This window comes from Drosophila eugracilis, unplaced genomic scaffold (genome assembly GCF_018153835.1).
Source record: "Drosophila eugracilis isolate 14026-0451.02 unplaced genomic scaffold, ASM1815383v1 contig_649, whole genome shotgun sequence".
NCBI classification, from domain to species: domain Eukaryota; kingdom Metazoa; phylum Arthropoda; class Insecta; order Diptera; family Drosophilidae; genus Drosophila; species Drosophila eugracilis.
This window is the reverse complement of record NW_024573535.1, coordinates 1,073,263-1,088,385: the sequence shown is the minus strand read 5'-3', so window position 1 is coordinate 1,088,385 and position 15,123 is coordinate 1,073,263. Positions and strand designations below refer to the sequence as shown.

The window sequence follows — 15,123 nt, the reverse complement described above, 5'->3', positions numbered from 1 at the left end:
AGCTGTAGGTGATTCCCCTTAAAATATTTTTCGTATAAATATAAAATTAATTTATGGGAGTATGTAAATATCTACTTTTAGAAAATATATTTTTTCTCTGTAAATATTTTTTTTTAATAAATATTTATTTATAAACTAACATTAAGGCCATACAAAAAGCCTTTCTTGGGCATTCAAGTTTGCTGAATTTTCTTTAAATCAATTACTTAAATAGCAACTACTTAGCCTTAAAATATATCCTAAAACTACGTTAATTAGTTAAAAATATTTATATTTTTTGTAACTTTCTAAATACTTAAATGAACTCAATTAAATTTAAGAGTATTACTAATTGCTATATCTTTTATCATTAAGGCTAAGTTCGGTATTTATTTCTATTATATTTGAAGGGGCTTCCCTAGGAGTTACTTTTATTGAATGCAATTACATTTAAAGGCAATTTAATCACCTAATTCTCTTGTTCATAACATACAAACGCTTGATTTATTAACTTAACTTTGTGCAATTTTCAAGGAAATCTGTGCAAAACCTAAATTTCCCTTTCGCCATTCGCCAGCCAGCCAGCATCTTCCCATAGACTCTAAGCCGCTTTATAGATAATGCCCCAAGCTTTTGTGGATCATCTTGGGATTGGAGTGTTCGATATATTGCAACAGGTGATGTTGTTGCTGGCCAAAGACGCTTAATGGGCTTAATTTGTTGCGCACACAAGTGGATGAATGGAGATGGGAAAAGAGAGAGAGAGATGGAGTGTGTGTGTGCCTTTCTGGGTATTTCAAAAAAACCACATTTAGGGTTTGGCCGGAACTCAAAATCAATTCAGTGCCCAAATAATTTTGTGGCTGACCTTTGTTTTGGACCCACTTCATTCCCAATACCCTCTCCCCCCTCCCTTCCTCTTGAAAAAAAGAGTTTACATAATAAGCATTAAATGCTGTCATCAAAATGCCAACGGCTGCCAAGCGGCGGCGCGAAATGAATTTCAAATATTTTATCAAGCGATTTGCTTATGCCCCCTATGCTTGTTGTTGTTTTTGTTTATGTTGGCTGTTACTGTTACTGCTCTGGGCCTTTCTTCCTCTTTCTCTGTCACTCCACTCCCAACTTAAATATCTTATAAGCGACTTTGCCCGCTTTCTGCTCTCCAATAGTTTTTCGTCTTTTCGTACTCTTCAAAAGGGTATTCTTATTTCTTCGTGCATAAAGGTGACCCAAAAAAGGTACTTTAATATGGTATTATAAACTTGATTTTAAAGCAGCATATTTAGTAGTATAAACTAGTGACTTAGTGATTAAAAAAAGTTAAATGATGTCCTTTACTACTTGTACTTTTTCCCATCTATTTTTCCAATTAACTCTGCATAAGTTTCTGAGTACCAACAGGAAGTTGACCTTAAATTCAACCTAAAAAATATCTCTTGAATTCTGATTTTAAAGTAGATTTTCTATATAATTTTGTGAGTTCAAAAGGTATACAAAATAATACCAATTATAATTTTACAGTCACTCAGAAATTGATGAACATCTTAAAGAGTTTCTGAAGACCTACATGAAAGTGAGGGAAAATTAAACTTTTATAAACCAAAAATTAAGTAATGGGATCCTGATTTTAATTACTAATTTCTCTACAAATTCGATAGTTAAACTATCTCACTCCCATTTATTTATAATATATTACATAATTGTATGTCAGCTTTCGTAGAATCATCTGATCTTTCGGAGAAGAGCGATCCTAAACTGCATTTACAGCTGACTTAAGTTTAATAACATAAAATTAAATTTGACAACCTAAAAAGTTGATTCAATTGCTGGTTAAAAATATTTAACTAAATAAGTTCAAATTTTTAGGGTATTTAACTCTTCGGTTAGCTAACCTAGCCTTTAATTTCTGTCTTATTTTTAGAGCTGTCTTCTCATTTCATTGAATTTCATTTCATTTGGTTTCGTTTTTATTTCGGCTTTTGCCTTTCTTGCCTCGGACGGCAATCAATCTCGCATTTGGTAACTGCCATTTGGCCGGGGCCAACATAACACACTGGCATGGATGACGATAATGATACGATAATCATCTCAAGGATGACTCACGTTCGCTCCTGGCTGTTAAATGCATCCGCTGCAAGAGGGCCTTTCCCGGGTATCCATATGGCATATGTACATACATATATATAATATATACTTATATATATATATGCATTCAGGGCACGCAGAGGAGCAGCTCAGACCTCGAGGTGCCCAACTTCCGTTTGGAAGGGGTAGTGCTGGGTAGTGAGTTAAGGAAAAGGAAGAAGGTGCAGCCGAGAAGGTAGAAAAACACACACACACGGACCACCGTTAACTGAGTGGAGTGGGTGGGAGTATTAAGAAACTATATATATAGTATAGTTCAAGGAAGCAAAACTGTTTATTAAGCTATTTCGTGGGATTAAAGGATTACACAAAATGCGATTTAATAACAATATATCAAAAGATATTTTTGAGTAATCCTGAAAACCAAAGCTTAAGGGTTAGTCAGTATACTTCTTTAGATTTTATTCCAAACAATTTTCAATTTAAATTATTAACAAATAAACCCCAAGAGGGCTTTTCATGAGTAAAGAATCTCAGAAATTAACAGATTATTAAATCCGTAAGATATTTTAAGGCCTATAACCTATAAGAAAAGTAATTCCAGCGTTTCAGTTTCAAGAGTCTTTAAAGCAGGAGTGCTCAAATTTATCTTATGGCAGCGCTTTAACTAACACAAATTCAAGAAAACGTGCACATATTTAGTGACGCTTTTGTGTTGGTTTGCAGCTGTGCACTGAGAGAAACAAAAACTTATTTTCGCTATCCAATTCATCGTTTATCTTACTAACCCGCCAATAGCGAAATAATCTTAAAAGTGCAAACAAAAGTTACAAAGAATGAATTCCAGTGCAAGTGTCAAAGGATTAGCGAAGAAGAAAGAAGTACAGTTATCTATGAGAGAGATAACGAAAAAGTGTTGGTGGAATAGAAAGGAGCTCGAGGATGATCGAGGAAGAAACAAGAACAAATTATATTAATTGCACATATTTAGTGACGCTTTTATGTTGGTTTGCAGCTGTGCACTGAGAGAAACAAAAACTTTTTTTCGCTATCCAATTCATCGTTTATTTTACTAACCCGCCAATAGCGAAATAATTTTGAAAGGGCAAACAAAAGTTATATGGAATGAATTCCAGTGCAAGTGTCAAAGGATAAGCGAAGAAGAAAGAAGTACAGTTATCTATGAAATGAGGCGGAGAGAGAAAACGAAAAAGTGTTGGTGGAATTCAAAGGAGCTCGAGGATGATCGAGGAAGAAACAAGAACAAATTATATTGCAGTTGGCGACGGAATGAGACGGAAAGAGGAAAACGAAAAATTATTGGAACAGCGCAGCTAATAGCTGTAAATATCCTATAAACTACCCATAAAGAAGACCAATTCAGAATTATTTCAAACCTAAATGCTTGGTATTTATAATACTATTTAAAATAAATCACCTAAAAACCAATTTTAAACACAAAAAAAAAACAAGTAATAAAGATAATTAAATCAAATACCTAGATCTCCAACAGGCTGGTGAGATCCTCTTGTACCCGTTGCCAGGCAAACTCCATGCGACCTTCCTCCAGTTTAAGACGACATCTGTCCGGGATGTGTTTAAAGAGTCGGCGGAATGGACCATATTGCTCCAGGCACTCTATATCGCCCAGCACAATGAGCTTATTCTTGGCACGGGTAATGGCCACAGTAAGACGCCGCTGATCCTCCAGAATCTCGGCCTCCCGCGAGCGTTCCATATCGAAAGCCTCACCGCCTGTCTTGGAACAACTGTATATGATTAAGTTCTTATCTCTGCCTTGAAACTGATCGACTGTATTGCATTCCAGTTGGGGATCCAGTTTGAAGGCCAGCTTCTTGAGGAGCTCCACTTGAGCGCGATAGGGGGCTATGACGCCAATCCTTGAGGCCTCGAAGCCGGATTTTAATAAATGCCTGAGCAAGTGCATCACTATGCCCGCTTCACAGTAGTTTGTGTATTTCGATATTCTCTTTTTGGAGTTTTGCTTCTTATTTTCATCTTTGTCCTCGCCAAAACATTGCTCTATAGAAGAGCACGTCTTCGCCAAGCGCTGGGATGCCTGAATGAATTCCTGGCAACGTTCGAGGCAATCTCCGGTATTTATCAGCGTAACAGACTGCTCCAAGTGGGTTGTTAAAGACCGCTGCACCCAGCGGGGTGCTTGGTTTGATAGCTCTACTTGGAATTTGGCATCGGAAACCTCGTCCGAGGCACATTTTAGGTCTCCGCCATAAGTCAGTTCATTGGCCAGCCGGGTGATGGTCTTGTTCATGCGATATTGCAAGCTTAGGACAGCAGTGGCTTGTTCGCAGTCCAATCTCTGGAATAAAGTCTCATCAGCTCCCCTTTGACGGGCTTCTTTGGATCTAACAATTGGTGGCAACTGCTCTGGATCTCCTACGAGGACGAATTTGCTGCAGTACATCAATGGACGCAGCACAGTGGGCTGCAGAACCTGCGTGGCTTCATCCACAATGCAATAGTCGAATTGGCGACGCTGAAAGAGCGGATGTCCAGCTCCTAGACAGGTTACTCCCACAATGGAAGGCTTTTCTAGGGCCTTCTCCAGTTCCTCCACTGTCTTACAGTCTTTTGTAAGCCTTTCCTCGCTAATCTCCTCCAGTTGGACATGAATTCTAGAGCTAGAACCCAATCTCATCATGGGCAAATCAAAAGGCAGCAAACGCATTAGAAGGTTATCCACCGCCGAGTGAGTTTGGGCTGTGATGAGCACACTTTTTCCGAGTAGATGCAGCAATCTGACCAGGGAAACCAAAGTCTGGGTCTTACCAGTCCCAGGAAGACCCTTAATCAAGAGGTGACTGCTGGTGGTCAATGCCCGCAACGCAGCAGCCCTTTGAACTTTGTTTAAGTCCTGCAGCAAGGTTGCTCCTTTGGTTAGGATGATCTTGGGCAGAACTTTGTGCTGCTCTGGTGGCTTCCTGGCCACTATAATATCTCTCAGCTCCTGGAAACGCTCACCCTCGGATAGCAGTATTCCAAGATTGGTAAAATTAAAAGTTGCAAAACTTTGGGACTCATGCTTGTCCATAATGAAGGTTTCCTGACTATAAAGCTGGCTAAGATCTCGCTCCAGACGTAGATCCAAACGTCGTGCTTCTATAGATGCAATATAACCAGAGGCAATGGCTAGGCGGGAACTAGAACTGATCACCACATATTCACCCAAGTCGAACTGAAAGAAGGATTACGGATTAGCATACAGCTAATAAGATGTTTGAGAACAAAATTACCCCACTGAGGTTGAGATCCCGGCTGGCATCTGCTTCTTCACCTAGCTCCAGGCTCTGACGATAGCGTCCTTCATCTAAAGTCACTTTTTGACCCTTTACTAGCTTCAATTGACCAATGGCTCTGCCTTGTTTTTCGCGCTTCACAGGATCCTCTGTCCAAAAGGATCTTGCGTGTGAGGATTGACGATTGTGCTGCTCCTCTAGAGCCAGCAAGCCACACCAGTGCTGCACATAGGCGTGATCCGGCTCCTTTAGGTGCCCCAAGAGTTGTGGCATTAGTTTCTTGAGGGGATGTGATTCGCTTAGTTGTAAATCCGCGTCCCTTTCGGCAAAGCTAGAGCAGATGGTGCTGTACGGGCAATTACCGCAGGCGCTGTGATGGTAAACGGGCTCGGGTAGCTGCATTTGCTCCAAAGGATCTTCCTTGCCATCTGGTATGGTAATTTCCTTTGTGAGCCAGTGAGCCAGGTCATTCCTGAGCATGACGAGATCCCTCTGTTCGTTTCTTCCGCTGGGAACCTCTCGTAAGAGACCCTCTCTGAGGTACAGAAGCAATCCCGACTTAGTGTCTCTGCCCTGGGCGGAGTGCATCAATTGGTAGAGCAGCAGTTGCCCCTTGTGTTCCATGGAGAAGCTGGCTCGGCCAGTCTTGAGTTCCAGTGGTATGATCTCCTCCTTACGCAGTTGATTCTTGACCTTCACAGAGACATCAACCTTGCCCTTAAGTCCCAGTTGAGGCACCCAAAGATTCTCCTCTATATCACGGATCTCGTGGATGCGTCCGCGATAGACTTCTGGCGGTAGGACAGTCGGCGTTTCACCCTTTACGTATTGGGAAACAAAGCTGACGATGGGATCGACAAATTTGTACAACTGCGTCTCCATTTCCGCTTGGCTGAGATTGCTGGCATAGAGTAAATGGGCCAGAGAAGAGCTGGCCAACATCTCTTTCAGTGCAGATTGGATATGTGCTTTGACGGACAGCTTTTGCCGGAGAACTTTTTGTAGTAGCTCATGGACTAAAGTGCCAATGACCATCTAGAAGGGGAATAAGACCAGGATTAGTTGAGTTTTGCGAATCAGGAAGGGTACTTACTACTGAACTTCCAGAATCCAGACCCCGGAACCGCTCCTGCAGCACCGATTTTCGCTTACAAAAGAGAGAACCGGTGACTGTGGTGCCGGATATAAGGAAATCCGGCTGCGAGACACAGAATCCCTGCTCCTTATCGACCACATAGCATCCTGCAGACGGTTCCCACTTGCCTATCAGGGAGACAGTATCCCCGACGGCCAATGGCATGCTGTTCCAAGGGGCATGAAGTTGGCAAACAGCTGTTTCCGGATCCCCGCCAGAAATCCTTTTAACGTGTATTTTGATCCCCTGCTTTTTCGGCAGTTGCTCCATTTCCTCCACCTGGCATCGCTGCCATTGCTTCAGGTCCAACCGGTGGTTGCTTATCGAATCCAAAGCTCCAATCGCCTCCAAATCGAAGTCATCATTGTCGCCCCAATCAATATTCTCCAGTTCATCTGCTGGAAATTCTAGTTGTTCCTTGAATTTCTTCTGCGGATTGGGAGATGTCACTTCGGCATTGCCATTTTCCGCTTTAATGGGCGTCAGCACACGCTTTGTGGCCATCGCGGAAGCTTTCTTTTATTTTTAAATGATAACTTAAGATATTTACTTTTTTCAGTTAAGCGTAGAATTCGTTTTGGCGCAAATAATGTGACCGCTTGTCACTTCTGGTTAAATAGTCAAAACACCTACTGCGCGGTGTGAAGCAGCTATTTAATAGCTAGTATTTATTTTACGTTTTGTTACTGTCTCTAATGAGAATTCAGGATGGTGTACGCCGTTAAGCATGTTAATAACAGATAACACCAACAGTTTATAACACCAATCATGCGCTATTTGAGAAAAATCCTTTACCTAGAAGGTAATAGATGATTTGGCTATCTCTCCTGCTGTTTAAAATCTGATTTAGCTAGTTTTTTTGTCATCTCTCACAGCGGGTGTGGTGAGTTGCGCAAAATACATGACCAGAGGGCGACACTTTGGCGCCATTTAAAATGTTTTGTGTTCTTCACGATTTTAGAAAGTAATCCAAAAAAAACACGAAATACATAAATATGTAAAAATAAATACCTTTATGACTAGACTAATTGTTTTATATTTTTAATTTGATTTTTTTATTGCAATATCAAGAGTTAGCAAATAATTATATTAACGGAAGCAGTTCAGTTTTGGCAAGCAGTTTGCTTTTAAAGACTTAGTTTAAGCAAATCATCTAAGATGGCGCTTTAAGCCCATTTTAGAAATTATTAGAATTACTTTACCTAAATAGGAAAAGAGTTTATATATAATTTAATTTTATTAAAATTGTTATTTATTTTAAGAATAAGAGATCGAAATGATACAAAAATATTACAATCTAGAAAGGCAATTCAGTTTTTGCAAGCAGTTTCCTTCTGTCAACATTTAGTTCCAGAAAATTCCTATGGGCGTCGCCTCGCTTTGGCGCTTATTTCAAAAATTTCTTTAAAAAATACTTTAAATGCAAAAGATACGACAAGAAACAGATGTTTAAAATATAATATTCAGAAAAGTTAAGACTTCATTTGGTTTTCAAACAGAAAGTGCAAATACTGATCCGCCTGGCGATTCCCTCGTTCTCGTACTTGTGTAGCAAGCAAGGCTGGCACTCAGTTCCTGTTAATTAAATTATTTTCAATTTACTTAATTTATTTTAAGGGATTTTAGAACTCACCTGTTTCTAGGGTGCTGCTGAGGTGGGTTATATAGCTGCTGGCCAGGCGGATGATCTCGATCTTTGACAATTTGCGATTCATGGGCTCCGTGGGTATTAAGTTTCTCAAAGCTTCGTAGGCGGAGTTTACACTGGAGTTTAGGGGTGGGAAAAGTAATTCTTTAAAAGTTAATAAGCTAATAATAATTTTAAGAAATATTTTGCTTCCGAAATATTTTTATGTTTTATATTTATTTATGCCAAAAAATAGCTATTTTTATGACCACTGCTGTATGTTCTTAAACTTTTAAATTTAAAATCTTTTTTCGTTCTAACTTCTACCAGCAGTTACTTCGATTTCCCTCAACTTACTTGAATGTTCTGTAGCGTTCCCTTGCGTTGATTTTCTGTCTTGGCGGTCGCCGCCTGGAATTTCCTCCCTGACCTCCCTGCCCGCCTTGCAGCTCCACACCCAACTGGGAGTCCTCGGAATCGGCTGCTGCTCCACTGCCTCCACTGCCGCTGACACTGCCACTACTATTACTATCCTGGGCAAATAAAGCCATCAAATAGTTGACCGCCGACGATGATGATGAGACCGCCATCCGTTAGCCACAGCGTTTGCGGAGCAACTGAGCGGACTCTCTGGCCGATTCTCGGACTATATCCACTTCTATATCCCGCCTGCACATTTATGTTCTGCTAAATGAATTAAGTCATCGGCTAGTGACGACAAATTGTGCGTGAAGATGGGAAACAATAACGAGACCGCTTCCACCGCCTTCTCCGCACTTGTCAAAACAACCGGAGAATGCTGCGTACTTGTGCGGTGCTAATTGTGCATCAAGTGGCTGGTGATCCAAGGATAAGTAACATATATATATCCATCTTCATTTGTCCATCCCCGATTTGTTGGGCCAATTTGTTTGGTTGTTTGTGTGTGTGGAAAACGGAAGTGGCACTTAGACCCTGACCTTCCCCTTCTCTATATTCAATATTTTCTTTTGGTTTTTCTGGACCGCACACATGCCACGCATGCGTTACAGTAAGTCATTCAGTCATTCAGTCAGTCTTTCAGTCACTTATTCATTTACCCACCCATATTTAATATTTAATATTTAATATTTATATTTTATATTTATATTGTTGGTTATATGATATTTTATTTATTGTGGAACTCGGATAAGAAGCTGTATGTTTAACATGAGTAACTTATAAGTTTATATGTTTAATAAGGCTGCGCGACAATATGTGGTGACGTCTTCAAAAGCAGATACAAGAAGAAAGAATACATAAGAAAATATCGCATAAAGCAATAAAAGGGTAGCTTAAGAGTGACCAAAGTTTGTATATCGATTGTTGCCCGACAAATCATATTTCAACACTCCTTCTCAACAATCATATACTTTATACATATTAATAACAATTCATTTCATTAATACATTTTACATGTTTGTTCTTTTGCAAGTTTTTAGTTAACACATCTGAGACCATATCATTAGTACTTATATACTTAACATCTATTTCATTTTTAGTATATAACTCTCGTACATGATGAAACTTAATATCAATATGTTTACTACGTTTATGCAAAATCGGATTCTTAGCTAAACATTGTGCGCTTTGATTATCGCAATACAACAAAACGGACTTGGTTTCTAAGAAACCCATTTCATACAATAGTTTCTTCAGATATATCGCCTCTCTAGCTGCCGTGGATAAGGCAATGTACTCGGCTTCGGTGCTGCTAAGTGCCACCGAACTTTGCTTTTTGGATTCCCACGAAATTGCCCCGCCAGCAGCAATGAAGACGTACCCGCTATACGATTTGCGATCTGTAGTATCGTTAGCCCAGTCAGCGTCCACGTATCCATGTATCTCCTTTCCAGTAGCCTGATAGTGAAGCTTCATGTTAGCCGTGCCTTTAAGATATCTCAGCACGCGCTTTGCCGAAACTTCATGCTCCTTGTGAGGATTGGCGTTGCGCTGCGCCAGTTTCACTACCGAGTGTAGTATGTCTGGCCTAGTTGTTATAGCCAAATACATCAGGGTGCCTATTAACGATTGATAGCCTTTCTCGTCAATGGCCTTGCATTTGGCGTCATCACATTTGACTTGATGACCCGCCTCCAGTGGTGTAGCTACAGGTTTGCATGTTGACATGCCCCAGGCATGAAGCATCTGCTCGACATACTGCTTATGGCCGATAGCTATGCTGCCAGTTTCGCCATCGCGCTCAACTTCGATGCCCAAAAAGTGATTGAGCTGGCCGCCATCCACAACATCAAACTTATTAGCGATTGATGCTTTGATGCCCAAAAGTTCATCTTTATTTGAGCTGGCAAGTAAAAGATCGTCAACATAAACTGCTATTATATTTATACTACCTTGTCCATTGCGTACATATACGCACGGCTCGCTGACACACGGTGTAAAACCAAGTTTTTTCAATACTGCGTCGAGCTTAGTATTCCATTCTCTGCCGCTTTGTTTAAGCCCGTACAGAGACTTCTTTAGCTTTAGGACCTTCTCGGGAAACTCTTCGCTTACGAACCCATCTGGTTGCCGCATGTACACGTCCTCCGATAGCTCGCTGTTCAAGTAAGCAGTAGATACGTCCATCTGATGCAAATGCAGCTTCTTCTCAACCGCCAATGCCATGATCATTCTAACGGACGGGTATCTGACCACAGGTGAGAATGTTTCCCAGAAGTCAACACCATAGCGCTGAGCACATCCTTTGGCAACTAGTCTTGACTTAAAGCGCTCTACATAGCCTTCCTTGTCAACCTTTACGCCAAATACCCACTTGCAGCCTATAGCCCTTTTATCTTGTGGCAGATCCACTAGATCCCACGTGTTATTGGCCTCTAGCGCATCCATCTCCTTCTGAATCGATGCTGACCATTCCTGCTTCATTCCTGACTGATTAACCTCACCCAAATTTGCTGGAATGTGTATATCCTCTGCCTTCAGCATATTCAGACAGTTGTATTGCTTACGTGGTCGCCCCGGCTTGCCAGTTTTAACGAGTCTTGGACGCCCTGGTCCACGGGTTTCAGATACAGCAGGCTGCTCTGCCTCATCGCTGATAGCACTCTCGTATTCATCACTGTTCTGATCATCTCCTGTGTCCAAGTCATCCTCTCCGACGTCCAAATCATCCTCTGCCTGAAGCTGCTCATCATTGTTGTCTTGTGCCTGCTGATTATCTGCTACAAAATCATCAAACAATGCCATTTCCATTTTATCGCTTGGAGATCCACCTACATTATTTTCCATGAAAATAACATCTCTGCTTTCAATAACTTTCCTTGATTTAGGACAAAACAAACGATATGCTTTTGCCGTTGCTGAATAGCCAATCATAACGTATTCATTACCTTTTTGGCTAAACTTCTTTTTATGGGCTTTATTCAATACGATTGCCTTTGAGCCAAAAACCTTGAGGTGCGACACATACGGTTTCTTGCCAACCCACGCCTCATATGGTGTCATGTTGCACAACGCTTTTGTTTCTGACCTATTGCGCAGATATGCTGCAGTCTGTACTGCCTCAGCCCACAGGCTCTCATCTGCGCTTGAATGAATCAACATACTCCTGGCCATTTCTACCAGAGTGCGATTTGCTCTTTCGGCAACTCCATTTTGCTGTGGAGTATAGGGTACTGTCAGCTGTCTTACTATACCGTTTTCAGTAAGAAATTGTCCAAATGCGTGGCTCACGTACTCGCGCCCGTTATCGCTTCGAATTGCTTTTACTTTCTTTCCGCGTTGTTTTTCTGCAAACACAACATAGTCTTTGAATGCGCTTAGTATTTCATCACGAGATTTTAAAAAATAAACAGCTGTATAACGCGAGTGATCGTCAATGAACGTTGCAAAATAACGCGCACCCCCGACAGACGGTTTGTTCATTGGTCCACATATGTCCGAATGAATCAAATTCAACACTTCTTCTGAACGACTTTCAGATTTCTTTGGAAATGGTTTCACACTAATTTTACTTTTGGCGCAAGTCTCACACGCATTGCTGTTTGAGTCAATTTTTGTATTAACTGTTTTTAAACCATTCACCATTCCACCACTCGCCATTTTAGTTAAGCTTGACAAATTTATATGGCCAAAACGATAATGCCATTTCCACATTGCACTGCTGTTTGTATTAGAATACATACACTGCTTCATTTTTATGTCAATCATAAACAAGTCACCATATCTGCACGCTTTCAATATGTCCACATTTTGTTTATCCCTAATCACTGCTTTGTGGTTATCAAAAATGACTTTATATCCATTTTCAACTGCTTTAGCCACCGATATAAAGTTTGTCTGTAACTCTTTTGCATACAACACATTTTTCAGTTCTATTGTGAAACTTTTTACACTAACACACACAGTGCCAATGCCATCGGCCAACACAAAATTGGCGCCAGCAAGAAATATTTTTTCTTTGTGCTCTCTCATTTCTACGAACCACGACTTATCACAACACATGTGTACAGTCGCGCCACTGTCCAGACACCACATTGATTTGCTCAAATTGTCAGTTTTCTTCACATTCGCCAGAATAGCAAGGGCTCTCTTCTTCTCAGTGCTTGTGTCTTTGTCATTTTTTAATTCTTCTTTGCACTGAGCTATAAAATGACCTTCGCGTCCGCACCTATAGCACTTCTTTTTCTTTTTTGTATTACCCTTTTGGTATACATTCTTCGCGCGCGACATAAATGCTTGCTGCACACTGCTGTCCGCAACTTCACTTTTCACTTGTTGTCTCTGTCCTTCTTCAATAATTTTTATTTTCAAGTCAGATAAGGACGGCAACATTTCTCGCGTCTCGATTGCCACAACGAAATTTTCAAATGATTTGCCTAAGCCGGTTAGCAACAAAATTGTAAGCATGTCTTCACTTATGTTCATTCCTATTTCGTTTAACTTTTCCACTATGTCCGAGAATTCACTTATATAGCTTTGCACACTTGTACTTTCTAGCAAGCTCATTCGCAGCAATCTTTTAAACAATGCTATTTTTCTAGCTGGTCCGCGCGGCTGGTACACACTCATTAATTTCTCCCATGCCTCTTTTGACGACGTGCAATTCTTTATGAAGTTAATTTGCGACGACTTTACACCCAGCAATATGCTTGCTAATGCCTTTTCGTCCCGTGTATCAAACAATGCGTTTTGTTCTTGGCTATCCCCTTCATTTTTCACAGTTCTCCCGCACACAATTGGCCACAGATCACTTTGCACCAGAATGCTTTTCATCTGTACCGACCATACCGCGTAATTTTCCTCATCCAACTTTTCGATGGAACATAACCCGTGTCCACTCATGTTCATTAATTTTTTTCGCAATCACACACAGTAATTTAAATTAATGTCACAGTTTTTTATCCACACGAGCCCTGGGCCCATAACCTGTTGGTTATATGATATTTTATTTATTGTGGAACTCGGATAAGAAGCTGTATGTTTAACATGAGTAACTTATAAGTTTATATGTTTAATAAGGCTGCGCGACAATATGTGGTGACGTCTTCAAAAGCAGATACAAGAAGAAGGAATACATAAGAAAATATCGCATAAAGCAATAAAAGGGTAGCTTAAGAGTGACCAAAGTTTGTATATCGATTGTTGCCCGACAAATCATATTTCAACAGGTTGTCAAAAAAGTCTTGCGGTATTTTCGCTAGTTGGCGCTGAAAGGGCGTAGTTCTTGTTTTGTATTCGTCGCATCAGGTCATACTATATCTTTTTGGAAAGCTCATTTCACGCGCTAACACGTGTTTGATTGATTTTCTTTTTCTAATATTAAGATAAAAAAAAAAGGGGGTATTTTACAGTACTACTACGATAAAAGCAAAAATGCATCTCAAGCCGCCAATACAATTAGTGCAGTTTATGGACCCCGATACAGTTTCCATTTCCCCCCCCCCCCCTGGTATTAATATGTTTTAGATTTTTTTGTTTGGGGGGGGTTGGGGGGGGGCCCGCCTCGTTTTTTTTTTTTTAGGGGGAGGGGCGTTTTTGGGGGGGGGGTGTTGTAGGGTGGGTGTCTCGTTGGGAACGCGTCATCGAGCAAATCGGCGCAGATTTGACTTGAATCGCAATATTGTAACCAATTTTATACCGCAAGACTTTTTTAATAATAATAATAATATATATAATAATTTAATATATTATATATTATACTAATTTTATGTTAGATAACTTAAGTTTCTGATAATTTGCAAAAAGGTTCTTCCAGAAATTCTAAATATGAAAAAATGGATTTCCATTTCTCACAAAATATAGTCAATAAGTGTGTAAAAAAAATCCATAAAATATTTATAGTTTTAATTATGATTAACTCACCTTCCGCGTTTCTCGATTAACTGCTTAACCCATTTTATTTTAGATATATCTCAGTTTCTGATCATTTTCAGAAAAGAGAGTCAAAACTGTTGTTTTAGATCACAAAACTTGAATAATTTTATTCATAATTTCAAGATTATCTTTAAAATATATAAATTGGCACTTGATATATTTGATGTTTCATCCATTTATATATATTATTTTATATAGTTAAAAGACAACCAAGCCATTAACTAGCTGCGAGCAGAAGGCCTTAGCTGCTAGCTTCATGTTAGCTCTTAGTTTTAAACCAATTGTAAGCCTTAGATAAAAAATAAACAAATGGTTGATCATTTTTTTTTTTGATATAACAATAAATACATTTATTAAACGTCAATCATCCAACTTAATGGCTATAATACGTTGAGAACAACAATGAACAAATAACATAAATACATAGCAGGAAGGAAATTAACAAATTTTTATAACTAGACAGCTAGAGATCAATGCTAAATACTAATACTATTAATACTAATACTAGATTACTGCTTTAGGACTCGAGAAATTTGTCGTCCTCTTGTCCAGAGATCGGCTGGATGCCTTCGCTTTAGACGTCTTCTGGTAGTTGCATTAGCCAGCGAAGAAGCTAAGTGGTTGGTGTGAGCTGTGAGACGATCGTTGTACCGACTCGAGTG

The 15,123-nt window shown here is 39.9% G+C and overlaps 2 protein-coding genes across 2 annotated transcripts; both read right to left on the bottom strand.

The window, feature by feature from the left end:
• Positions 1-3,452: 3,452 nt before the first annotated feature.
• LOC108109703 (DNA replication ATP-dependent helicase/nuclease DNA2) lies at positions 3,453-7,167 on the bottom strand. The gene is made up of 3 exons (XM_017218332.2): positions 6,439-7,167; positions 5,343-6,380; positions 3,453-5,284 (listed from the first exon to the last, which is right to left on the bottom strand). Exons 1-3 carry the CDS (start codon positions 6,982-6,984, stop codon positions 3,566-3,568), a joined length of 3,303 nt encoding a protein of 1,100 aa, XP_017073821.1. The 5' UTR covers positions 6,985-7,167; the 3' UTR covers positions 3,453-3,565.
• Positions 7,168-7,802: 635 nt separating this feature from the next.
• Positions 7,803-8,712, bottom strand: LOC108109666 (transcription factor 15). The gene is made up of 3 exons (XM_017218245.1): positions 8,465-8,712; positions 8,114-8,244; positions 7,803-8,055 (listed from the first exon to the last, which is right to left on the bottom strand). Exons 1-3 carry the CDS (start codon positions 8,695-8,697, stop codon positions 7,961-7,963), a joined length of 459 nt encoding a protein of 152 aa, XP_017073734.1. The 5' UTR covers positions 8,698-8,712; the 3' UTR covers positions 7,803-7,960.
• Positions 8,713-15,123: the final 6,411 nt, after the last annotated feature.

Excerpts from the sequence above, each read along its gene's own strand:
- LOC108109666 (XM_017218245.1), bottom strand. The coding sequence starts at position 8,697 with ATGGCGGTCTCATCATCATCGTCGGCGGTCAACTATTTGATGGCTTTA. Across the intron at positions 8,245-8,464 it reads GAACGCTACAGAACATTCAA|TGTAAACTCCGCCTACGAAG; the intron begins GTAAGTTGAGGG and ends CCTAAACTCCAG. Across the intron at positions 8,056-8,113 it reads CAGCAGCACCCTAGAAACAG|GAACTGAGTGCCAGCCTTGC; the intron begins GTGAGTTCTAAA and ends TTTAATTAACAG.
- LOC108109703 (XM_017218332.2), bottom strand. The coding sequence starts at position 6,984 with ATGGCCACAAAGCGTGTGCTGACGCCCATTAAAGCGGAAAATGGCAAT. Across the intron at positions 6,381-6,438 it reads TGGATTCTGGAAGTTCAGTA|ATGGTCATTGGCACTTTAGT; the intron begins GTAAGTACCCTT and ends TTCCCCTTCTAG. Across the intron at positions 5,285-5,342 it reads GGGATCTCAACCTCAGTGGG|TTCGACTTGGGTGAATATGT; the intron begins GTAATTTTGTTC and ends TCCTTCTTTCAG.